The 27,307-nt window shown below is 48.4% G+C and overlaps 1 protein-coding gene across 1 annotated transcript in view; it reads left to right on the top strand.

The window, feature by feature from the left end:
- Nucleotides 1–5,734: 5,734 nt before the first annotated feature.
- TTC22 (tetratricopeptide repeat domain 22) overlaps nt 5,735–27,307 on the top strand; it is a 49,144-nt gene continuing 27,571 nt past the window's right edge. The window contains exon 1 of the mRNA XM_072128853.1: nt 5,735–6,480. Within this exon, the coding sequence (XP_071984954.1) occupies nt 5,935–6,480 (546 nt within the window). The 5' untranslated portion in view covers nt 5,735–5,934. The remainder of the gene's footprint in view (nt 6,481–27,307) is intronic.

The raw sequence follows: 27,307 nt of genomic DNA, 5'->3' as shown, positions 1-27,307 counted from the left end.
ATAGACCTGAATGGAGGGTGGTGGCACATGCGCTCACATAGACCTGAATGGAGGGAGGCGACACATGCACTCCCATAGACCTGAATGGACGGTGGCTGCACATGCGCTCACATAGACCTGAATGGAGGGTGGCGGCACATGCGCTCACGTAGACCTGAATGGACGGTGGCGGCACATGCGCTTCCATAAACCTGAATGGACGGTGGCGGCACATGCGCTTCCATAAACCTGAATGGACGGTGGCGGCACATGCACTCCCATAGACCTGAATGGACGGTGGCGGCACATGCGCTCACATAGTCCTGAATGGAGGGTGGCGACACATGCGCTCACATAGACCTGAATGGAGGGTGGTGGCACATGCGCTCACATAGACCGGAATGGAGGGTGACGGCACATGCGCTCACATAGAACTGAATGGAGGGTGGCTGCACATGCGCTTCCATAGACCTGAATGGAGGGTGGCGGCACATGCGTTCACATAGACCTGAATGGAGGGTGGCGGCAAATGCGCTCACATAGACCTGAATGGAGGGTGGCGGCACATGCGCTCACAAAGACCTGAATGGAGGGTGGCGACACATGCGCTCACATAGACCTGAATGGAGGGTGGTGGCTCATGCGCTCACATAGACCTGAATGGAGGGTGGCGACACATGCGCTCACATAGTCCTGAATGGAGGGTGGTGGCACAAGCGCTCACATAGACCTTAATGGAGGGTGGCGGCACATGCGCTCACATAGAACTGAATGGAGGGTGGCTGCACATGCGCTTCCATAGACCTGAATGGAGGGTGGCGGCACATGCGCTCACATAGACCTGAATGGAGGGTGGCGGCACATGCGCTTCCATAGAACTGAATGGAGGGTGGCGGCACATGCGCTCACATAGACCTGAATGGAGGGTGGCGGCACATGCGCTCACATAGACCTGAATGGAGGGTGGCGGCACATGCGCTCACATAGACCTGAATGGAGGGTGGCGGCACATGCGCTTTCATAGACCTGAATGGAGGGTGGCGGCACATGCGCTTCTATAGACCTGAATGGAGGGTGGCGGCACATGCACTCCCATAGACCTGAATGGAGGGTGGCGGCACATGCACTCCCATAGACCAGAATGGAGGGTGGCGGCACATGCGTTCCCATAGACCTGAATGGAGGGTGGCGGCACATGCACTTCCATAGACCTGAATGGAGGGTGGCGGCACATGCGCTCACATAGACCTGAATGGAGGGTGGCGGCACATGCACTCCCATAGACCTGAATGGAGGGTGGCGGCACATGCGCTCACATAGACCTGAATGGAGGGTGACGACACATGCGCTCACATAGACCTGATTGGAGGGTGGCGGCACATGCACTCACATAGACCTGAATGGACGGTGGCTGCACATGCGCTCACATAGACCTGAATGGAGGGTGGAGGTACATGCGCTCACATAGACCTGAATGGAGGGTGGCGGCACATGCGCTTCCATAGACCTGAATGGAGGGTGGCGGTACATGCGCTCACATAGACCTGAATGGAGGGTGGCGGCACATGCGCTTCCATAGACCTGAATGGAGGGTGGCGGCACATGCGCTTCCATAGACCTGAATGGAGGGTGGCGGCACATGCGCTCCCATAGACCTGAATGGAGGGTGGCGGCACATGCGCTCACATAGACCTGAATGGAGGGTGGCGGCACATGCACTCCCATAGACCTGAATGGAGGGTGGCGGCACATGCACTCCCATAGACTTGAATGGAGGGTGGCGGCACATGCGCTCCCATAGACCTGAATGGAGGGTGGCGGCACATGCGCTTCCATAGACTTGAATGGAGGGTGGCGGCACATGCGCTCACATAGACCTGAATGGAGGGTGGCGGCACATGCACTCCCATACACCTGAATGGAGGGTGGCGGCACATGCACTCCCATAGACCTGAATGGAGGGTGGCTGCACATGCGCTCACATAGACCTGAATGGAGGGTGGCGGCACATGCGCTCACATAGACCTGAATGGAGGGTGGCGGCACATGCGCTCACATAGACCTGAATGGAGGGTGGCGGCACATGCGCTCACATAGACCTGAATGGAGGGAGGCGACATATGCACTCCCATAGACCTGAATGGAGGGTGGCTGCACATGCGCTCACATAGACCTGAATGGTCGGTGGCGGCACATGCGCTCACATAGACCTGAATGGAGGGTGGCGGCACATGCGCTCACATAGACCTGAATGGAGGGTGGCGGCACATGCGCTCACATAGACCTGATTGGAGGGTGGCGGCACATGTGCTCACATAGACCTGAATGGAGGGTGGAGGCACATGCACTCACATAGACCTGAATGGAGGGTGGCGGCACATGCGCTCACATAAACCTGAATGGAGGGTGGCGGCACATGCACTCCCATAGACCTGAATGGAGGGTGAGGGCACATGCGCTCACATAGACCTGATTGGAGGGTGGCGGCACATGCGCTCACATAGACCTGAATGGAGGGTGGCGGCACATGCGCTCACATAGACCTGAATGGAGGGTGGCGGCACATGCGCTCACATAGACCTGAATGGAGGGTGGCGACACATGCGCTCACATAGACCTGAATGGAGGGTGGCAGCACATGCGCTCACATAGACCTGAATGGAGGGTGGCGTCACATGCGCTCCCATAGACCTGAATGGAGGGTGGCGACACATGCGCTCACATAGACCTGAATGGAGGGTGGTGGCTCATGCGCTCACATAGACCTGAATGGAGGGAGGCGACACATGCGCTCACATAGACCTGAATTTTTTTGTTTTATATAAATTCAAAGGACACCTACCACCAGGATGAAGGATTGTAAGCCAGGCACTGACCTACTGGTGTGCTCCCCCTCTGGCAGGATCTACTTTTCTTAAATCTTCTTGCGCCGTTGTTTTCCGAATGAAAGTCTTTAAAAATTATGCAAATGAGCCTGAGGGGCTTTAGTCTACATAAACACCTATGGAGCCCAGAGCCCCTTAGGCTTATTTGCATAATTCTAAGAGCCTTTTTTCCTAAGGAAACCCAGGAAATAAGAAGCTATAAGTAGAGCAGATCCTCCCAGAGGGGGTGCACACCAGTCTGTCAGTGCTGGGTTTACAATCCTTCATCCTGGCCATTGATTTCCTGTAATACCAATAATAACAGCCCCTTTGTTCTAAGGTCACCATCCCTATACTGCAACTAAATAATCAGAGCAACCAGAAGACACGGGATACAAAACATCAAATTTACTAAAATACCATAAATCTTTATTTATCAACATCACAGCAACTAATGCAATAAAAACATCAATGTCAGGACATGTCAGTCCCAAATTCACACCTCCGCTCCTCCAATCCGCTCCTCCAATCCGCTCCTCCAATCCGCTCCTTCCCTCCGCTCCTCCAATCCGCTCCTTCCCTCCGCTCCTTCTTCTGCTCCTTCCCTCCGCTCTTTCCTGTGCTCCTTCCCTCCGCTCCTTCCTGTGCTCCTTCCTCCGCTCCTTCCCTCCACTCCTCCCCCCTGCTCCTTCCTCCGCTCCTTCCCCCTGCTCCTTCCTCCACTCCTTCCCTCCGCTCCTCCCCCCTGCTCCTTCCTCCGCTCCTTCCCCCTGCTCCTTCCTCCACTCCTTCCCTCCGCTCCTCCCCCCTGCTCCTTCCTCCGCTCCTTCCTCCGCTCCTCTTCCTCCGCTCCTTCCTCCGCTCCTTCCCCCTGCTCCGTCCTCCGCTCCTTCCTCAGCTCCTCTCCCTCCGCTCCTTCCTCTGCTCCTTCCCGCTGCTCCTTCCTCCGCTCCTTCCCCCTGCTCCTTCCTCCACTCCTTCCCTCCACTCCTTCCCTCCGCTCCTCCCCCCTGCTCCTTCCCCCTGCTCCTTTCTCCGCTCCTTCCCCCTGCTCCTTCCTCTGCTCCTTCCTTCTGCTCCTTCCTCTGCTCCTTCCCTCCGCTCCTCCCCCCTGCTCCTTCCTGTGCTCCTTCCCTCTGCTCCTCCCCCCTGCTCCTTCCTCTGCTCCTTCCCCCTGCTCCTTCCTCAGCTCCTTCCCTCCGCTCCTTCCTCCACTCCTTCCCACCGCTCCTCCCCCCTGCTCCTTCCTCCGCTCCTCCCCCCTGCTCCTTCCCCCTGCTCCTTCCTCCGCTCCTTCTCGACGCTCCTTGCTCCTTCCATCCAAAAAGTGAAGAATGGAGGTGTAACGTATCCGTTCAAAATCCCACTAACGTCAATGTAAATTACATGTCATCGTTATGGTCAGTTTTGTCCTGGATCCGTTATCCAACGAAGGAAAAGTTCTTTAGCTTCCGTCATTTATTCATTCTTCTCAGACTTGTGATCAGGGACCTCCCCTCCGCCGTGTCTTGTCTTTGTGGCTTATTACATGTCTGTTTTATTGTATTTGTTGCTGTAAAGATTTATGATATTTTAGTAGATTTGGTTTTGGATCAGTTTGTGATACATTTCCGTCCTATGTACTGTGGTTGCTCTGATTATATTACAGCCCCATGTATTACACATGACATCTTATTGTCGGCTTTAGCAGCTGCAGACTGGCGCTGAGCACTGGCTATTTAGTCTCTATAGGACATAAGGTACAGACAGGACTGGTAATTATCATTTCTAGATTCCTATACGGTAGGTACCTTGGGAACAATAGCCCTGGTGAGCCAGATGTTGTCTTTGTAGGTACAGCATGTTACACCCTCATCACCCGGGATATACATAAGACGGGAAGCAGTGATGTAACTTCCTTCCTCCAGACGCTGACAATCCATCAGTCATTCCTCGTGTGATGATGAGGCCGGGGATGTATACGGTGACGGCCATTATATAACATTCTCCTTACATTCCTATAATGGGAATAATGTAGTAATGCGATGCCGGAGGCTGTGATATACAGGGAACAATCTGTCCTGGGATGAAGGATGATATATACTTACCTGTATTATGTCATATATCACTACTGGAGCAGGAGGAGCAGGAGGAGCTGGAGGAGCAGGAGGAGCAGGAGGAGCAGGAGGAGCTGGAGGAGCAGGAGGAGCAGGAGGAGCTGGTGGAGCAGGAGGAGCAGGAGGAGCTGGAGGAGCAGGAGGAGCAGGAGGAGCTGGAGGAGCAGGAGGAGCTGGAGGAGCAGGAGGAGCTGGAGGAGCAGGAGGAGCTGGAGGAGCAGGAGGAGTTGGAGGAGCAGGAGGAGCAGGAGAAGCTGGAGGAGCAGGAGGAGCTGGAGGAGCAGGAGGAGCTGGAGGAGCAGGAGGAGTTGGAGGAGCAGGAGGAGCAGGAGGAGCAGGAGGAGCTGGAGGAGCTGGAGGAGCAGGAGGAGCTGGAGGAGCAGGAGGAGCTGGAGGAGCTGGAGGAGCAGGAGGAGCAGGAGGAGCTGGAGGAGCAGGAGGAGCTGGAGGAGCAGGAGGAGCAGGAGGAGCTGTCATAGGGACAATGTTACAGCCATGGGGGTGACTGTGATATAAATATTGTATATTTCTGATTACATTTATATTTTATTTTATTTACAGTTTATATAAATATTTATAAGTATTATGAGGTGAGTGGAGTAATTTACCAGCATACGGATGTATTCAGCCTCATATAAAGGTAGCTCCCCCTAGTGGTGGCAGAGAGTAGCTTGAATGGAGCAATTTACTGCTGTATTCAGCCTCATATACAGTCAGAAGTCACTGCTTATGTGATAATTACTGGCAGTATTGTTCCACCTCTCGGAGTGTTGTACTCGCTGTTTCTGACAGGTCTGAGCAGTTCTCACGTTTCCATGTAGTAATTGTATCACGAGAGCAGGAAACTATTGTAGCAATAATCGTGGGATTGACTTGAATACCTGAGTGAGGAGGGAATTGTTCTGAGCCTCTCCCTGCCCCGCGCTCCTCCCGAGCCACAGGTGACTCACACCAGACCTACAAGTGGAGGAGCAGGCAGAGCGAGAGGAGCAGCCATGGAGGAAGAGTCTGCGCTGGACATAGAGACTCTCATAGACGAGTTTGATTACATCCCGGGTTATTTCCACTTGGAAATGAACCTGAACTTTGAGTCGTGCACCCCGGCGCCCCTCCGCAGGCGAGACATTAAGCTGAAGCAGGAGGCGCTCCAGGTCCAGCTCGAGGTGGACTCCAGCCTCCAGCACCGCGGCATCAGGAACTTGTTGGGCGTCTTCTCCTTCTACCTGGACGAGGTGGAAAAAGCCAAAGAGATTTTCATGAATATTTGCAATCAGGACCCAAACAATCTGAACGCCTGGGCGAACCTGGCCTACGTGTACGACAAGCTGAGCATGGAGGAGGAGGAGGAGTGTGTGGAGAAGATCTCCCAACTCATGGAGCAGGACCTGCACGGGGACCGGAGCCTGGCGGCGCGCTGCCTGGCCGAGCAGGGATACGCTCACGCCTTTGATGTGGGGCAGATGGCGGAGAAGGACACGATGGAGAAGCTGATCACCGGGATCAGTCTGTACGATAAAGCGGTGGAATACGGGAAGCACAAGGTCAGTAGCAGGAGGTACCTACCTGTGCAGAAGGTCCTGCAGGGGGACATGTGGCGGTTTTTACCGTTTACCGTGCGTTTGGCTGCTTAGAACCTGTTTGGTAAATGCGTTTTTAAACGGACTGAAAACGCTAAATGTGGCATCACCCTAATGCCTAAAAATCTGATTGTTTTATATGTTCTGGACACATTGGGGGCGTTCATCAGAATTCTGGTCAAAATGTGTGACTTTTTGAGCTTATTTATGGCTAATCTAGGAAATTTTATGAAGACTTTTTAAAAAGTTGCTAAATTTGTTGCAATTGCTCTCCAGGAGATGGAAAGTATAGACAGAAGAATAACATTGCAGGGCGGAAGAGTAATGTGATAAATTTGCAGCATGTTATAAAGCAGGAGGAGATGAGCAGATTGTATATAGTGTTCTATCTGCCAGCAGCATGTTATAGGGCAGGAGGAGCTGAGCAGATTGTACATAGTGTCCTATCTGCAGGCAGCATGTTATAGAGCAGGGGGAGCTGAGCAGATTGTACATAGTGTCCTATCTGCAGGCAGCATGTTATAGAGCAGGAGGAGCTGAGCACATTGTACATAGTGTCCTATCTGCAGGCAGCATGTTATATAGCAGGAGGGGCTGAGCACATTGTACATAGTGTCCTATCTGCAGGCAGCATGTTATAGAACAGGAGGATCTGAGCAGATTGTACATAGTGTCCTATCTGCAGGCAGGATGTTATAGAGCAGGAGCAGCTGAGCAGATTGTACATAGTGTCCTATCTGCAGGCAGCATGTTATATAGCAGGAGGAGCTGAGCAGATTGTACATAGTGTCCTATCTGCAGGCAGCATGTTATAGAGCAGGAGGAGCTGAGCAGATTGTACATAGTGTCCTATCTGCAGGCAGCATGTTATAGAGCAGGAGGAGCTGAGCTGATTGTACATAGTGTCCTATCTGCAGGCAGCATGTTATAGAGCAGGAGGAGCTGAGCTGATTGTACATAGTGTCCTATCTGCAGGCAGCATGTTATAGAGCAGGAGGAGCTGAGCAGATTGTACATAGTGTAGTATCTGCAGGCAGCATGTTATAGAGCAGGAGGAGCTGAGCACATTGTACATAGTGTCCTATCTGCAGGCAGCATGTTATAGAGCAGGAGGAGCTGAGCAGATTGTACACAGTGTCCTATCTGTAGGCAGCAGGTTATAGAGCAGGAGGAGCTGAGCAGATTGTACATAGTGTCCTATCTGCAGGCAGCATGTTATAGAGCAGGAGGAGCAGAGCACATTGTACATAGTGTCCTATCTTCAGGCAGCATGTTATAGAGCAGGAGAAACTGATCAGATTGTACATAGTGTCCTATCTGCAGGCAGCATGTTATAGAGCAGGAGGAGCTGAGCAGATTGTACATAGTGTCCTATCTGCAGGCAGCATGTTATAGAGCAGGTGGAGCTGAGCACATTGTACATAGTGTCCTATCTGCAGGCAGCATGTTATAGAGCAGGAGGAGCAGAGCACATTGTACATAGTGTCCTATCTGCAGGCAGCATGTTATAGAGCAGGAGAAACTGATCAGATTGTACATAGTGTCCTATCTTCAGGCAGCATGATATAGAGCAGGTGGAGCTGAGCACATTGTACATAGTGTCCTATCTGCAGGCAGCATGTTATAGAGCAGGAGGAGCTAAACACATTGTACATAGTGTCCTATCTGCAGGCAGCATGTTATAGAGCAGGAGGAGCTAAACACATTGTACATAGTGTCCTATCTGCAGGCAGCATGTTATAGAGCAGGAGGAGCTAAACACATTGTACATAGTGTCCTATCTGCAGGCAGCAGGTTATAGAGCAGGAGGAGCTGAGCACATTGTACATAGTGTCCTATCTGCAGGCAGCATGTTATAGAGCAGTAGGAGCTGAGCAGACTGTACATAGTGTCCTATCTGCAGGCAGCATGTTATAGAGCAGGAGGAGCTGAGCAGATTGTACATAGTGTCCTATCTGCAGGCAGCATGTTATAGAGCAGGAGGAGCTGAGCAGATTGTACATAGTGTCCTATCTGCAGGCAGCATGTTATAGAGCAGGAGGAGCTGAGCACATTGTACATAGTGTCCTATCTGCAGGCAGCATGTTATAGAGCAGGAGGAGCTGAGCACATTGTACATAGTGTCCTATCTGCAGGCAGCATGTTATAGAGCAGGCATATTTACTGCTTTGCTATCAGATACTGATCTTCTGTGTAGATAACATTCTGTTTTGCTCTATAACAGTACTTTCCTGGGGTGGGCCGGACCCTCTCTGTGCTGCGGTGCGATTACATTGGTGACTCGGGTTCATCATTACAGATGTCGGGTCTCGTTAGTGTCTGTGTCTCTTCTATACTGTACATCACATTGTGGTCCAAGCCATATGTGGACTTTGCACCGGGTTAGATACACACGTATCACACATGTATCACGGCTGCAGGGGATGGAGCAGGTGCAGCCTCATACCTGACACATCTCTCATGTCCTGCACCTTACGAGACGCCCCAGGCCCTAGGAGCGGCTGTGGCCCTGAATCGCTTTGTATCTCATGCAGTGAACAGTGTGACACGTTGTATAATATCAGGACATAATATTTATTCTCTGTGGAATAGAAATAATAATAATATCATGTGCGGTGATAAGAAAACCTTTCCCCAGGAATAGCGCCCCCCCTAACATTGGGCGGTGACTGGTATTGCAGCTGATTACTATAGGCCAGGGGGGGCTGCCGCATTGGTTTGTGGGGTTCTGCCATAATAGAGCGGAGTGCGAGTGCGGGTGCGAGTGCGAGTGCGGGTGCAGGCACCTGAGCTGCTCCCTGTGCTCTTCCATGCGGCTTTATAGAACTGGAGGTGAAGCGCTCGCATTGTCCCTACCAGGACCTCACAACATGTGGGGCAATGGTGGTGGTCCAGGAGGCAACTCACTAGATGGTTGCTCTCTCTCCTAGAAACAAGAAGGGGGATGCAGGGTGTAGGGGTCAGTCCTGGCTGGTTGGGTCCCGGCGGATGTTGAAGAGGAGGCCTGGGGTGCTACCAGCAAGGGAGTCTGTACAGAAGACTGAACATCTGTCCCTGGTGGCAGGTCAGGCTGGCAGCAAGGCTGGCTTTAGGGTTCACACTTCCCCTTTAACTCTCCTCTTCAGCCATTCAGTAACAGTCTGCAGACTGTGCAGTGTCTTGTAGCATTCTCAGCTCTGCTATGTCACCGCTCATAAATCTGTCTAATCATCAGAAAAAGACCCAGCCCTGGGACATAACCCCCATAAATCTTAGAAAGTCCTAGGTCGCCAATCCGGCAAACTGACGCCCCTTGCGGCCCCAATTTTCCGGATTGGCTGTTCTACTGCTAATCCAGAAATACACCTGGGTCACACCGCTGAACCCAAACTAAAGGTCTGCTTATCCCTAGTGCCAAACAATCAGACAGCCTGCTTACCACCAGGTGACATGAAACAGTGAACACAGATTTGAATAACAACATATATAAATTTATATAGTAGATACCACTATAATGGCAGCTTAGATACAGCAGCTCAGCTCCATGTGTGGTAGATACCTCTATAATGGCAGCTTAGATACAGCAGCTCAGCTCTATGTATGGTACATACCTCTATAATGGCAGCTTAGATACAGCAGCTCAGCTCCATGTGTGGTAGATACCTCCATAATGGCAGCTTAGATACACCAGCTCAGCTCCATGTGTGGTAGATACCTCTATAATGGAAGCTTAGATACAGCAGCTCAGCTCTATGTATGGTAGATACCTCTATAATGGAAGCTTAGATACAGCAGCTCAGCTCTATGTATGGTAGATACCTCCATAATGGCAGCTTGGATACAGCAGCTCAGCTCTATGTATGGTAGATACCTCTATAATGGCAGCTTGGATACAGCAGCTCAGCTCTATGTATGGTAGATACCTCTATAATGGCAGCTTAGATACAGCAGCTCAGCTCCATGTGTGGTAGATACCTCTATAATGGCAGCTTAGATACAGCAGCTCAGCTCAATGTATGGTAGATACCTCTATAATGGCAGCTTAGATACAGCAGCTCAGCTCTATGTTTGGTAGATACCTCCATAATGGCAGCTTGGATACAGCAGCTCAGCTCTATGTATGGTAGATACATCTATAATGGCAGCTTGGATACAGCAGCTCAGCTCTGTGTATGGTAGATACCTTTATAATGGCAGCTTGGATACAGCACCTCAGCTCCATGTGTGGTAGATACCTCTATAATGGCAGCTTAGATACAGCATCTCAGCTCAATGTATGGTAGATACCTCCATAATGGCAGCTTAGATACAGCATCTCAGCTCAATGTATGGTAGATACCTCCATAATAGCAGCTTAGATACAGCAGCTCAGCTCTATGTATGGTAGATACCTCCATAATAGCAGCTTAGATACAGCAGCTCAGCTCTATGTATGGTAGATACCTCTATAATGGCAGCTTAGATACAGCAGCTCTATGTATGGTAGATACCCCTATAATGGCAGCTTAGATACAGCAGCTCAGCTCAATGTATGGTAGATACCTCCATAATAGCAGCTTAGATACAGCAGCTCAGCTCAATGTATGGTAGATACCTCCATAATAGCAGCTTAGATACAGCAGCTTAGCTCAATGTATGGTAGATACCTCCATAATAGCAGCTTAGATACAGCAGCTCAGCTCTATGTATGGTAGATACCTCTATAATGGCAGCTTAGATACAGCAGCTCAGCTCAATGTATGGTAGATACCTCCATAATAGCAGCTTAGATACAGCAGCTCCGCTCTATGTATGGTAGATACCTCCATAAAAGCAGCTTAGATACAGCAGCTCAGCTCTATGTATGGTAGATAACTCTATAATGGCAGCTTAGATACAGCAGCTCAGCACTATGTATGGTAGATACCACTATAATGGCAGCTTAGATACAGCAGCTCAGCTCCATGTGTGGTAGATACCTCTATAATAGCAGCTTAGATACAGCAGCTCTATGTATGGGAGATACCTCCATAATAGCAGCTTAGATACAGCAGCTCAGCTCTATGTATGGTAGATACCTCTATAATGGCGGCTTAGATACAGCAGCTCAGCTCTATGTATGGTAGATACCTCTATAATGGCAGCTTAGATACAGCAGCTCAGCACTATGTATGGTAGATACCACTATAATGGCAGCTTAGATACAGCAGCTCAGCTCCATGTGTGGTAGATACCTCTATAATGGCAGCTTAGATACAGCAGCTCTATGTATGGGAGATACCTCTATAATGGCAGCTTAGATACAGCAGCTCAGCTCAATGTATGGGAGATACCTCCATAATAGCAGCTTAGATACAGCAGCTCAGCTCTATGTATGGTAGATACCTCTATAATGGCAGCTTAGATACAGCAGCTCAGCTCCATGTGTGGTAGATACCTCTATAATGGCAGCTTAGATACAGCAGCTCTATGTATGGGAGATACCTCTATAATGGCAGCTTAGATACAGCAGCTCAGCTCCATGTGTGGTAGATACCTCTATAATGGCAGCTTAGATACAGCAGCTCTATGTATGGGAGATACCTCTATAATGGCAGCTTAGATACAGCAGCTCAGCTCTATGTATGGTAGATACCTCTATAATGGCAGCTTAGATACAGCAGCTCTATGTATGGTAGATACAGCAGCTCAGGATACATTGTCAGGATACGGGGAGGGTATTGTTATCATCAGACACATCACAGGTTCAGCGGCCGCACAAGGTGGATCCGGTGTCACGCCCTTTGTGTGTTTTACCTTTAAGAAAATCCCTTACATAAGTCTATACAGAACAGGTTGTCACATAAATAAAGGAGTGTCCCAGGGCAAACAGCGCGGCCGAGAAGTCACCCGTACAACCCTGACAGCTTAGATACAGCAGCTCAGCTCTATGTATGGTAGATACTTCTATATTGGTGGCTTAGATACAGCAGCTCAGATCTATGTATGGTAGATACCTCCATAATAGCAGCTTAGATACAGCAGCTCAGCTCTGTGTATGGTAGATACCTCTATAATGGCAGCTTAGATACAGCAGCTCAGCTCTATGTATGGTAGATACCTCTATAATGGCAGCTTAGATACAGCAGTTCAGCTCTATGTATGGTAGATACCTCTATAATAGCAGCTTAGATACAGCAGTTCAGCTCTATGTATGGTAGATACCTCTATAATAGCAGCTTAGATACAGCAGCTCAGATCTATGTATGGTAGATACCTCCATAATAGCAGCTTAGATACAGCAGATCAGCTCTGTGTATGGTAGATACCTCTATAATGGCAGCTTAGATACAGCAGCTCAGCTCTATGTATAGTAGATACCTCTATAATGGCAGCTTAGATACAGCGGCTCAGCTCTATGTATGGGAGATACCTCTATAATGGCAGCTTAGATACAGCAGCTCTATGTATGGTAGATACCTCTATAATGGCAGCTTAGATACAGCAGCTCAGCTCTATGTATAGTAGATACCTCTATAATGGCAGCTTAGATACAGCGGCTCAGCTCTATGTATGGTAGATACCTCTATAATGACAGCTTAGATAAAGCAGCTCAACTCTATGTATGGTAGATACCTCTATAATGGCAGCTTAGATACAGCAGCTCAGCTCTATGTATGGTAGATACCTCTATAATGGCAGCTTAGATACAGCTGCTCAGCTCTATGTATGGGAGATACCTCTATAATGGCAGCTTAGATACAGCAGCTCAGCTCTATGTATGGTGGATACCTCTATAATGACAGCTTAGATACAGCAGCTCAGCTCTATGTATGGTAGATACCTCTATAATGACAGCTTAGATACAGCAGCTCAGCTATATGTATGGTAGATACCTCTATAATGACAGCTTAGATACAGCAGCTCAGCTCCATGTATGGTAGATACCTCTATAATGGCAGCTTAGATACAGCAGCTCAGCTCTATGTATGGTAGATGCCTCTGTAATGGCAGCTTAGATACAGCAGCTCAGCTCTATGTATGGTAGATGCCTCTGTAATGGCAGCTTAGATACAGCAGCTCAGCTCTATGTATGGTAGATGCCTCTGTAATGGCAGCTTAGATACAGCAGCTCAGCTCTATGTATGGTAGATACCTCTATAATGGCAGCTTAGATACAGCAGCTGAGCTCTATGTATGGTAGATACCTCTATAATGACAGCTTAGATACAGCAGCTCAGCTCTATGTATGGTAGATACCTCTATAATGGCAGCTTAGATACAGCAGCTCTATGTATGGTAGATACCTCTATAATGACAGCTTAGATACAGCAGCTCAGCTCTATGTATGGTAGATACCTAAATAATGGCAGCTTAGATACAGCAGCTCAGCTCTATGTATGGGAGATACCTCTATAATGACAGCTTAGATACAGCAGCTCAGCTATATGTATGGTAGATACCTCTATAATGACAGCTTAGATACAGCACTCAGCTCTATGTATGGTAGATACCTCTATAATGGCAGCTTAGATACAGCAGCTCTATGTATGGTAGATACCTCTATAATAGCAGCTTAGATACAGCAGCTCAGCTCTATGTATGGTAGATTACCTCTATAATGACAGCTTAGATACAGCAGCTCAGCTCTATGTATGGTAGATACCTCTATAATGACAGCTTAGATACAGCAGCTCAGCTCTATGTATGGTAGATACCTCTATAATGACAGCTTAGATACAGCAGCTCAGCTATATGTATGGTAGATACCTCTATAATGACAGCTTAGATACAGCAGCTCAGCTCTATGTATGGTAGATACCTCTATAATGACAGCTTAGATACAGCAGCTCAGCTCAAGGTATGGTAGATACCCCTATAATGACAGCTTAGATACAGCAGCTCAGCTCTATGTATGGTAGATATCTCTATAATGGCAGCTTAGATACAGCAGCTCAGCTCTATGTATGGTAGATACCTCTATAATGACAGCTTAGATAAAGCAGCTCAGCTCTATGTATGGTAGATACCTCTATAATGGCAGCTTAGATACAGCAGCTCAGCTCTATGTATGGTAGATACCTCTATAATGGCAGCTTAGATACAGCAGCTCAGATCTATGTATGGTAGATACCTCTATAATGACAGCTTAGATATAGCAGCTCAGCTCTATGTATGGTATATACCTCTATAATGGCAGCTTAGATACAGCAGCTCAGCTCTGTGTATGGTAGATACCTCTGTAATGGCAGCTTAGATACAGCAGCTCAGCTCTATGTATGGTATATACCTCTATAATGGCAGCTTAGATACAGCAGCTCAGCTCTATGTATGGTAGATACCTCCATAATAGCAGCTTAGATACAGCAGCTCAGCTCTATGTATGGTAGATGCCTCTATAATGGCAGCTTAGATACAGCAGCTCTATGTATGGTAGATACCCCTATAATGACAGCTTAGATACAGCAGCTCAGCTCCATGTGTGGTAGATACCTCTATAATGGCAGCTTAGATACAGCAGCTCAGCTCTATGTATGGTAGATACCTCTATAATGGCAGCTTAGATACAGCAGCTCAGCTCTGTGTATGGTAGATACCTCTATAATGGCAGCTTAGATACAGCAGCTCTATGTATGGGAGATACCTCTATAATGGCAGCTTAGATACAGCAGCTCAGCTCAATGTATGGTAGATACCTCCATAATAGCAGCTTAGATACAGCAGCTCAGCTCTATGTATGGTAGATACCTCCATAATAGCAGCTTAGATACAGCAGCTCAGCTCTATGTATGGTAGATACCTCCATAATAGCAGCTTAGATACAGCAGCTCAGCTCTATGTATGGTAGATACCTCTATAATGGCAGCTTAGATACAGCAGCTCAGCACTATGTATGGTAGATACCTCTATAATGGCAGCTTAGATACAGCAGCTCAGCTCCATGTGTGGTAGATACCTCTATAATGGCAGCTTAGATACAGCAGCTCAGCTCTATGTATGGTAGATACCTCCATAATAGCAGCTTAGATACAGCAGCTCAGCTCTATGTATGGTAGATACCTCTATAATGGCAGCTTAGATACAGCAGCTCAGCTCTATGTATGGTAGATACCTCTATAATGGCAGCTTAGATACAGCAGCTCAGCTCTATGTATGGTAGATACCTCTATAATGGCAGCTTAGATACAGCAGCTCAGCACTATGTATGGTAGATACCTCTATAATGGAAGCTTAGATACAGCAGCTCAGCTCAATGTATGGTAGATACCTCCATAATAGCAGCTTAGATACAGCAGCTCAGCTCTATGTATGGTAGATACCTCTATAATGGCAGCTTAGATACAGCAGCTCAGCTCTATGTATGGTAGATACCTCTATAATGGCAGCTTAGATACAGCAGCTCAGCTCTATGTATGGTAGATACCTCTATAATGGCAGCTTAGATACAGCAGCTCAGCTCTATGTATGGTAGATACCTCTATAATGACAGCTTAGATACAGCAGCTCAGCTCTATGTATGGTAGATACCTCTATAATGGCAGCTTAGATACAGCAGCTCAGCTCTATGTATGGTAGATACCTCTATAATGGCAGCTTAGATACAGCAGCTCAGCTCCATGTGTGGTAGATACCTCTATAATGGCAGCTTAGATACAGCAGCTCTATGTATGGGAGATACCTCTATTTTTTTTAAAAGTATTTATTTTTGCAAATTTTTGAAAAAATTTTTTTTAACAATTGCAATAAACAAACCAAAGAACAAGATTGTCTGTTACATACTTTCTTCCCCACAATACAGAATAATTGAATAGCATCCGTGGTAACGAACAGGATCTTATTGCGTTCCAATATTAACTAAGGGATATACCGCGATAAGTGACAGCAGATATTGTAACCAGACATCTTGATACAACACAAATAACTATTGACACATAGACAATCAGTCACACACACACACACACACACCAGCACGCTCAGTCTCCGTCATCTTGGAGAGGAGTATATATCACATGTGATTATAGGGCAGTATGGGGAGTCTCGCACCATCTGGACCAGATGCGGTCAAACTTCTGGGGACACTTCCTGTTGACATACAGGGACCGGTAGTGAGGAATGACGCTGTTAATAAGTAATATCCATCTTTTTAATGGAGGGGGCTCCTGGTCCTTCCAGGTCATCACCACCACTTTTCGGGCGTAGTATAATACAAACCTAAAGAAAATTTTGTCATAGTGGCCATTGATGACTTCATTTATGATACCGAGGAGACACACAGAGGGAGACAGTAATCGTGGGAACTCAAAGTGTACATTTAGGAACTCCAGCACTTCGGACCAGAAGACAAGAACCCTAGGGCAGGACCAGACACAATGCAGGAAGGATCCGACTTCAGCCTGACAGCGAAAGCAAAGATCATTAGGCATTGCTCCCATGCGGAATAGTCTAGCAGGGGTGAAATATACTCGATGGAGGAATTTAGATTGGATCAGGAAGTCCCTCGCGCTCACTACAGATGTGAAGTAGGACAGTTCGACCTCCCTCCAGTCATCATCCGACAGGTCAGGGATATCCTGTCTCCAGCGTTCACAGGCTCTATCAAACGGTCTGGACTTTTGCTCTTGTAGGAGAGCATAGCACTGAGTGAGTGGTTTAGGGAGGTCCGGGGTACTCATCAGAGTCTCTAGTTTGGAGAATTTCACTGTCAGGCCGAAGGAGCCGAATTGGGCTTTGAATGCATGTCGCAGTTGCGTGTAATGGAAGCTGGCCGTATTGGGTACAGTATGTCTCTCCCTTATCTCGTTAAAGCTGAGTAACTCTGCTTCCGGGGATAAGAGCTGGCCTACAAATTTCACCCCCGCCGCCCCCCACATTGTCCAGCCCGGGAGGGAGAGGAAGTGAGAAAGCCACGGATTGAGCCACAATGGAGTCCTAGGCGAGAGAGGGGGGGAGCTGTTTAGCTCTACCAGGGATTGTGCCCTACGCCAGCACACCGCCACCGTACGTAGGGGGAGTGGGGTATCAGATGGGGACTTATACCTGTACAGCAAGTTTGTAAGGGCCTCGTAGGAACCTACCAGGGCACCAGCCAGAGCAGTAGCTGCATTACCCATGTCTATATCTATCCACCACTGGGCATATACTAGCTGGGAAGCCAGGTAATAAAGATACAGATCTGGGGCAGCCAGTCCACCCCTAGACTTGGGAGCCTGAAGCAGCGCTAAACTGAACCGCGGGGCACTACTCTGCCAGTAAAAGGACCTGAGAATGCCGTCTAAGCGTTTGAACAGACTCTTAGGGAGCAGTATAGGACAAGCATGAAAAAGGTATAGAAATTTGGGGAGGAAGATCATTTTGAATATATTAATACGCCCGTATAGGGACAAGGGGAGAGTGGACCAGGCTTTTAGGCGCGATTCCGTTGCAGCTATCAGGGGTGTGATGTTTAACTCTGTATATGCCTGGACCTTGCGTGACACCTGGACTCCCAGATATTTAAAGGTGGACACCACCTGGACTGGGACGGGAAGGGAGCGTACCCCTATATCTGATAAGGGAAAGAGGGCCGATTTGTCCCAGTTAACCCGGAGACCTGAGAACCCCCCGTAGCATTCTATCAGGGACAGAAGGGATTCCAGAGAGGGGCCCACATCCCCAAGGTATACAAGTGTATCATCAGCATAGAGAGATACCTTTTCAATGATAGAACCTCTAGCAATGCCCTTAATGCTATCAGAGTGACGGATCGCCACAGCGAGGGGCTCAATGGCAAGTGCAAAGAGGAGGGGAGATAGTGGGCAACCCTGTCTAGTGCCCCTGGCCATCGGGAGAGTAGGTGAGATATTAAGATTGGTCCTTACCCTAGCCCTAGGGTCATTATACAATAACCTAACCATTGCTGTGAAGCGAGGGCCAATACCCAGCCTGGGCAAGAGGGTCCACAAATAGGGCCACTCCACAGAATCAAACGCCTTGCAATTATCTAAGGATAGTATAAACCCAGGGTCTGAAGACTTCTCTGCCTCTGCTATATTCAGGTGTAGTCTTTGAATATTTATGTCAGTTCCCCTCCCTGGCATAAAGCCTGTCTGGTCTGGGTGAACTAAGGATAATATTACTTTATTAAGCCTTGTTGCCAGAATTTTTGCCAGTATTTTAACATCTGAGTTTAGGAGGGAAATTGGACGGTATGAGTCGGGATGCAGAGGGTCCTTACCAGGCTTGGGAAGAACTACAATAAGGGCCTCTCGCATAGAATCAGGGAGGGAACCGCTGTCGAGCGCATCGGAGTACAGGCTAAGGAGATGGGGGACCAGAGTCTCACAGTTATCCCTATACCACTCACCTCCCAGCCCATCAAGTCCAGGTGTCTTACCGGGGGGCAACGATTGGATGGCCAGTTCCACCTCCCCCGCCGAGAGCGGGGCATCAAGCTCCGATGACTGTGCCGGTGTGAGCCTCCAAAGTGGAAGACTGTCAAGGAATCTGGAAATCTCGACGGAAGAGGCGGACAATCTGGAGCTGTAAAGAGAAGAGTAGAATTCGTGAAAAACCATGTTTATGGCCCGGGGTTCTGTGTTCAAGGCTCCGCTACTGTCAAGGATAGATGGAACGGAAGCACACGGACGTTCAGCCCGCGAGAGATATGCAAGCAGCTTCCCATTTTTATCTCCGAATTCAAAGATGGACGCTTCCCTGGCTAGCAGGCGCTTGCTGGTGCGCTCCTTCACTACAGCTAGATGGTTCCTCTGCGCCTGAGCCCAAGTCTTTTTATTCCCCGGAGTAGGCTTCTCTAGATATTCCTTTTCTGCGGTCACCAGTGCGGCCGTCAGCCCTTCCTCCTGCGCATTTAATAGCTTCCTATGGCCAGCTACCCCCGACATGAATGCTCCCCGCACTGAGGACTTGTACGAGTCCCAGACTAGAAGAGGATCAGGATGGGTTGAGTGTACATCCCAGAACTCGCTGTGCGCTGCCCTAACAGTACTCTGGACCGCTGGGGATAGGAGCCAGGCCGGGTGCAGGCGCCATAAGCGGGAGTCACTGGGGGGGCCTATAAGGAGACTGATAAGCAAGGCGGAGTGGTCAGATGCACTGCGCGGGCAATAGGATACTTGATCAACGTGCTGCATCATATCAGGGGAGACAAAGGCCAGATCAATCCGAGAGAAGCTCTTGTGCACAGAGGAATAGAATGAATATTCTCTCTCTTGAGGATGTTTACTACGCCAAACATCGGCGAGGTCTAGAGAAGTGAGCCACTCATTCAGACGGACCGAGCCTGTGTCTAGGCCGCTTGTGCGATCCAGGGAGGGATTAGGGACTGCATTGAAGTCACCAATGCAAAGGATTGGACTAGGAGGCATAGAAGCAAGTTTACTGGAGATTAGGTGCAATACAGCTGGATCAAAGGGAGGTGGGACATAGACCGACACTATAGTGAAAGTAAAGCCCCACAAGGCACAATGTATGACTACGTACCGGCCAAAGTGATCCGGTGCTACCTGTATGACCTCTATGGGAAGCGCCTTGGATATGAGTATGGATACTCCCCTGGCGTAGACAGAGTAGGAGGAATGATAACCTCTAGCCACCCAGGCCCGCTTCAGAGAGAGGACCTTCTGACCCGTAAGGTGTGTCTCTTGGATACATACAATGTGAGGGGCCTGACGCTTAATGACGTCTAACATCAGAGCCCTCTTGAATTTGGAGTTGAGTCCCCTCACATTCCAACTCATTACCTTAAGTGAAGACATCTTAGCGGATGGGAAAGGGGTGTGAGGAAGGAGACGTGAGCAACCAAGCATTCATCCTTTCATACCACGGAGACATAGACAGACAGACAACAGTGAGCATAACAAATATAACCAGAACTGTACTAACAATCCCAAGAATATAAACCCCCTGTCTAACACCCTAACAGCAGTAGTGCAGACCTATACCCAATAACAATCAAAGAATAGAACAGTGGTCCCTAACTCAAGACAAACTTACACCATTTGTCCCGGGACCCCTAACCCTCAGAGTATATATAAACAGGAGGTATTTAGGCAGCCATGTCTAAAGAGAGCAAAGGAGGGGATAAGGGAAGAGTAATATGTAGAGGGGAGCGGTAAGAGGATAAGGGAGGGGGGGGAGTAGGTACAAAGAAGGGGAAGGGGAGGGGAAAGAGAAATAAGTGCCATATGTGGCGCACAGGCCAAATTGACCAGAAGAGATAGCACATCAGTTATGGGGCACCATACACGAGGCGTGCGCCCCAATGTAAAGCAATATTAGAAAATTAGAGCAATGATTTAGGACCCCTAAGCATCAATACAGGACTAAGTCCAGCCATGTCATAGCTCATCAGATAAAAGGATATGTGAGTCCAGTCACTCAGGAGGTGCGGGCCTTGCAGCGGGAGCCCGTGGAGCTGCATCAGCCCAGTGAAGTGCTTCGGTTGGGCAGGTGAAGAATCGAGTCTTCTGTCCGTCCACAATTCGGAGCTTGGAAGGGTACATCATGGAGTATTTATACCCCTTGTCACGGAGACGGGCACGGACCTCAGTGAATTGTGCGCGTTGTTTCCTGACGGATGCAGAAAAATCAGGGTAGAAGGACACTCTGCTGTTGGCATAGAGGATTTCTCCCTTGGTACGGACAGCCCTGAGGATAGAGTCCCTGTCCCTAAAGTGCAGCAGCCGGGCCAGGAAGGGTCTTGGATTGCCCCCTGGGGGGCCAGGGCGGGATGGCACACGATGGGCCCTTTCCACTGTGAAGAACGGGGAGAAGGTATCTGCAGGAAGCAAATTTTTGAGCCAATTTTCAAAAAAGGATACAGGGTCAGACCCTTCTACTTTTTCAGGAAGGCCAACCACTCTGACGTTGTTCCGTCGCAGGCGGTTTTCGAGGTCGTCCGCTCTGTCGATGGATGCAGACATTTGGCGCTGAAGCTCTCTTATCTGTGTCGGCATAGGCCTCTGGACATCTTCCACCTCAGATATTCTGCGCTCAGTTTCGGTGATTCGCTCTTTAGCTTTATGGACATCGTGTCTTAAAAGGACAAAGTCCTGTCGCAGCTCATCCACCTTGGTGACCAGTTTGGATTGGCATCCGTTAATGGCCGCCAGCACCTCTGCAAATTTGCGGTCCAGTTCAGTGGCCACGTCAGGCGGATCAGCGCCCTCTTCATAGCTTACAAGCTGTGGTGGGCTCTGGGAGCCTTCAAAGAGGGAGGGAGAGGAGTTTGGGGACCCCTGAGGAGAGCAGGGCTGTGTGCGGGAGAATCTCCCCAACTTTTTGGCAGCGTTCGACTGAATCTGTGCTAGAACGGCTTGTGATGTGGAGCATTCCTGCGCATCCAGGGGTTCCAGGGACTGGAATGGAGGATCTTCATGGACGGATTCATCATCCGATGGAGGCGCAGACACCCCGGACGCTGCTTTGAGCAATTTAGCCGTCTTCCTCCGGTTACCCATGGCGTCTGGGCAGAGGGGGCCAGTGATAAACAATCGAGGAGCCTAGCGTCCAGTAATTAGCAGAAATAGAATCAGGGCCCACGTGGGAAATTGCAGCGGCACTGCAAGGGTTAATATAAAACAGAACCCGGGCAGGGGGTCACTGGGAGTATGTAGGACTCAGTGCTGGGCTGCACAGCTTGGGGTCCCCAGGTGAGAAGTGGGCAGCAGCAGGGGAATTACTTCCCTACCTTACTCCTGGCTGCAGTCCGGCAAGGGAGAGGTTAACCCTGCGCGCCTAGGCCTCAGGCAGCGCAGGGGAGTCCAGTAGAATGTCGCCTCCGGCAGGCTGCAGGGCTGACTGGAGCGCTGCCGCGATTCTACAAGTGGGTCGGCGGCACCGTATGTCCAGAGGTGGGGGGGGGTTTCCCTCACCGCTCCGGTGTGCAGCCGCGATGTCGGGCGGCTACGGTCCCGCCGCCGCGCTGGGCACGTGGGAGCTGCAGGAGCTGGAGTGCGGGGGGGCCGCCCGGAGCCGGAGACCTCCGCGATACCGGCACCGGAGTGTGGAGTCAGGTACCCGCGGCACCGGGGAGCAGGCTGGAGGGGGTACAGGTGGAGGATGGCTGCCTAGGAAGGGTGATAGGGTGCCGGGTCCCGGGAGCTCCGCGGCGCACGTCCTCCTAGTTCGGCATCAGGCCACGCCCCCCGGAGATACCTCTATAATGGAAACTTAGATACAGCAGCTCAGCTCTATGTGTGGTAGATACCTCCATAATAGCAGCTTAGATACAGCAGCTCAGCTCTATGTATGGTAGATACCTCTATAATGGCAGCTTAGATACAGCAGCTCAGCTCTATGTATGGTAGATACCTCTATAATGGCAGCTTAGATACAGCAGCTCAGCTCCATGTGTGGTAGATACCTCTATAATGGCAGCTTAGATACAGCAGCTCTATGTATGGTAGATACCTCTATAATGGCAGCTTAGATACAGCAGCTCTATGTATGGTAGATACTTCTATATTGGTGGCTTAGATACAGCAGCTCAGATCTATGTATGGTAGATACCTCTATAATGGCAGCTTAGATACAGCAGCTCAGCTCTATGTATGGTAGATACCTCTATAATGGCAGCTTAGATACAGCAGTTCAGCTCTATGTATGGTAGATACCTCTATAATAGCAGCTTAGATACAGCAGCTCAGCTCTATGTATGGGAGATACCTATATAATGGCAGCTTAGATACAGCAGCTCTATGTATGGTAGATACCTCTATAATGGCAGCTTAGATACAGCAGCTCAGCTCTATGTATAGTAGATACCTCTATAATGGCAGCTTAGATACAGCGGCTCAGCTCTATGTATGGTAGATACCTCTATAATGACAGCTTAGATACAGCAGCTCAGCTCTATGTATAGTAGATACCTCTATAATGGCAGCTTAGATACAGCACTCAGCTCTATGTATGGTAGATACCTCTATAATAGCAGCTTAGATACAGCAGCTCATCTCTATGTATGGTAGATACCTCTATAATGGCAGCTTAGATACTGCTGCTCTATGTATGGCAGATACCTCTATAATGGCAGCTTAGATACAGCAGCTCTATGTATGGTAGATACCTCTATAATGGCAGCTTAGATACAGCACTCAGCTCTATGTATGGTAGATACCTCTATAATGGCAGCTTAGATACAGCAGCTCTATGTATGGTAGATACCTCTATAATGGCAGCTTAGATACAGCAGCTCAGCTCCATGTGTGGTAGATACCTCTATAATGGCAGCTTAGATACAGCAGCTCTATGTATGGGAGATACCTCTATAATGGAAACTTAGATACAGCAGCTCAGCTCTATGTGTGGTAGATACCTCCATAATAGCAGCTTAGATACAGCAGCTCAGCTCTATGTATGGTAGATACCTCTATAATGGCAGCTTAGATACAGCAGCTCAGCTCTATGTATGGTAGATACCTCTATAATGGCAGCTTAGATACAGCAGCTCAGCTCCATGTGTGGTAGATACCTCTATAATGGCAGCTTAGATACAGCAGCTCAGCTCTGTGTATGGTAGATACCTCTATAATGGCAGCTTAGATACAGCAGCTCAGCTCCATGTGTGGTAGATACCTCTATAATGGCAGCTTAGATACAGCAGCTCAGCTCTGTGTATGGTAGATACCTCTATAATGGCAGCTTAGATACAGCAGCTCAGCTCTATGTATGGTAGATACCTCCATAATAGCAGCTTAGATACAGCAGCTCAGCTCTATGTATGGTAGATACCTCTATAATGGCAGCTTAGATACAGCAGCTCAGCTCTATGTATGGTAGATACCTCTATAATGGCAGCTTAGATACAGCAGCTCAGCTCCATGTGTGGTAGATACCTCTATAATGGCAGCTTAGATACAGCTGCTCTATGTATGGTAGATACCTCTATAATGGCAGCTTAGATACAGCAGCTCAGCTCTATGTATGGTAGATACCTCTATAATGGCAGCTTAGATACAGCAGCTCTATGTATGGGAGATACCTCTATAATGGCAGCTTAGGTACAGCAGCTCAGCTCAATGTATGGTAGATACCTCCATAATAGCAGCTTAGATACAGCAGCTCAGGATACATTGTCAGGATACGGGGAGGGTATTGTTATCATCAGACACATCACAGGTTCAGCGGCCGCACAAGGTGGATCCGGTGTCACGCCCTTTGTGTGTTTTACCTTTAAGAAAATCCCTTACATAAGTCTATACAGAACAGGTTGTCACATAAATAAAGGAGTGTCCCAGGGCAAACAGCGCGGCCGAGAAGTCACCCGTACAACCCTGACAGCTTAGATACAGCAGCTCAGCTCTATGTATGGTAGATACTTCTATATTGGTGGCTTAGATACAGCAGCTCAGATCTATGTATGGTAGATACCTCCATAATAGCAGCTTAGATACAGCAGCTCAGCTCTGTGTATGGTAGATACCTCTATAATGGCAGCTTAGATACAGCAGCTCAGCTCTATGTATGGTAGATACCTCTATAATGGCAGCTTAGATACAGCAGTTCAGCTCTATGTATGGTAGATACCTCTATAATAGCAGCTTAGATACAGCAGCTCAGCTCTATGTATGGTAGATACCTCTATAATGGCAGCTTAGATACAGCAGCTCTATGTATGGTAGATACCTCTATAATGGCAGCTTAGATACAGCAGCTCTATGTATGGTAGATACCTCTATAATGGCAGCTTAGATACAGCAGCTCTATGTATGGTAGATACCTCTATAATAGCAGCTTAGATACAGCAGCTCTATGTATGGGAGATACCTCCATAATAGCAGCTTAGATACAGCAGCTCAGCTCTATGTATGGTAGATACCTCTATAATGGCGGCTTAGATACAGCAGCTCAGCTCTATGTATGGTAGATACCTCTATAATGGCAGCTTAGATACAGCAGCTCAGCACTATGTATGGTAGATACCACTATAATGGCAGCTTAGATACAGCAGCTCAGCTCCATGTGTGGTAGATACCTCTATAATGGCAGCTTAGATACAGCAGCTCTATGTATGGGAGATACCTCTATAATGGCAGCTTAGATACAGCAGCTCAGCTCAATGTATGGGAGATACCTCCATAATAGCAGCTTAGATACAGCAGCTCAGCTCTATGTATGGTAGATACCTCTATAATGGCAGCTTAGATACAGCAGCTCAGCTCCATGTGTGGTAGATACCTCTATAATGGCAGCTTAGATACAGCAGCTCTATGTATGGGAGATACCTCTATAATGGCAGCTTAGATACAGCAGCTCAGCTCCATGTGTGGTAGATACCTCTATAATGGCAGCTTAGATACAGCAGCTCTATGTATGGGAGATACCTCTATAATGGCAGCTTAGATACAGCAGCTCAGCTCTATGTATGGTAGATACCTCTATAATGGCAGCTTAGATACAGCAGCTCTATGTATGGTAGATACAGCAGCTCAGGATACATTGTCAGGATACGGGGAGGGTATTGTTATCATCAGACACATCACAGGTTCAGCGGCCGCACAAGGTGGATCCGGTGTCACGCCCTTTGTGTGTTTTACCTTTAAGAAAATCCCTTACATAAGTCTATACAGAACAGGTTGTCACATAAATAAAGGAGTGTCCCAGGGCAAACAGCGCGGCCGAGAAGTCACCCGTACAACCCTGACAGCTTAGATACAGCAGCTCAGCTCTATGTATGGTAGATACTTCTATATTGGTGGCTTAGATACAGCAGCTCAGATCTATGTATGGTAGATACCTCCATAATAGCAGCTTAGATACAGCAGCTCAGCTCTGTGTATGGTAGATACCTCTATAATGGCAGCTTAGATACAGCAGCTCAGCTCTATGTATGGTAGATACCTCTATAATGGCAGCTTAGATACAGCAGTTCAGCTCTATGTATGGTAGATACCTCTATAATAGCAGCTTAGATACAGCAGTTCAGCTCTATGTATGGTAGATACCTCTATAATAGCAGCTTAGATACAGCAGCTCAGATCTATGTATGGTAGATACCTCCATAATAGCAGCTTAGATACAGCAGATCAGCTCTGTGTATGGTAGATACCTCTATAATGGCAGCTTAGATACAGCAGCTCAGCTCTATGTATAGTAGATACCTCTATAATGGCAGCTTAGATACAGCGGCTCAGCTCTATGTATGGGAGATACCTCTATAATGGCAGCTTAGATACAGCAGCTCTATGTATGGTAGATACCTCTATAATGGCAGCTTAGATACAGCAGCTCAGCTCTATGTATAGTAGATACCTCTATAATGGCAGCTTAGATACAGCGGCTCAGCTCTATGTATGGTAGATACCTCTATAATGACAGCTTAGATAAAGCAGCTCAACTCTATGTATGGTAGATACCTCTATAATGGCAGCTTAGATACAGCAGCTCAGCTCTATGTATGGTAGATACCTCTATAATGGCAGCTTAGATACAGCTGCTCAGCTCTATGTATGGGAGATACCTCTATAATGGCAGCTTAGATACAGCAGCTCAGCTCTATGTATGGTGGATACCTCTATAATGACAGCTTAGATACAGCAGCTCAGCTCTATGTATGGTAGATACCTCTATAATGACAGCTTAGATACAGCAGCTCAGCTATATGTATGGTAGATACCTCTATAATGACAGCTTAGATACAGCAGCTCAGCTCCATGTATGGTAGATACCTCTATAATGGCAGCTTAGATACAGCAGCTCAGCTCTATGTATGGTAGATGCCTCTGTAATGGCAGCTTAGATACAGCAGCTCAGCTCTATGTATGGTAGATGCCTCTGTAATGGCAGCTTAGATACAGCAGCTCAGCTCTATGTATGGTAGATGCCTCTGTAATGGCAGCTTAGATACAGCAGCTCA

This window comes from Engystomops pustulosus, chromosome 10, assembly GCF_040894005.1.
Source record: "Engystomops pustulosus chromosome 10, aEngPut4.maternal, whole genome shotgun sequence".
Classification (NCBI taxonomy): Eukaryota; Metazoa; Chordata; class Amphibia; order Anura; family Leptodactylidae; genus Engystomops; species Engystomops pustulosus.
Note: the sequence above shows the minus strand (reverse complement) of the source record. Positions and strands in the feature narration are given on the sequence as shown.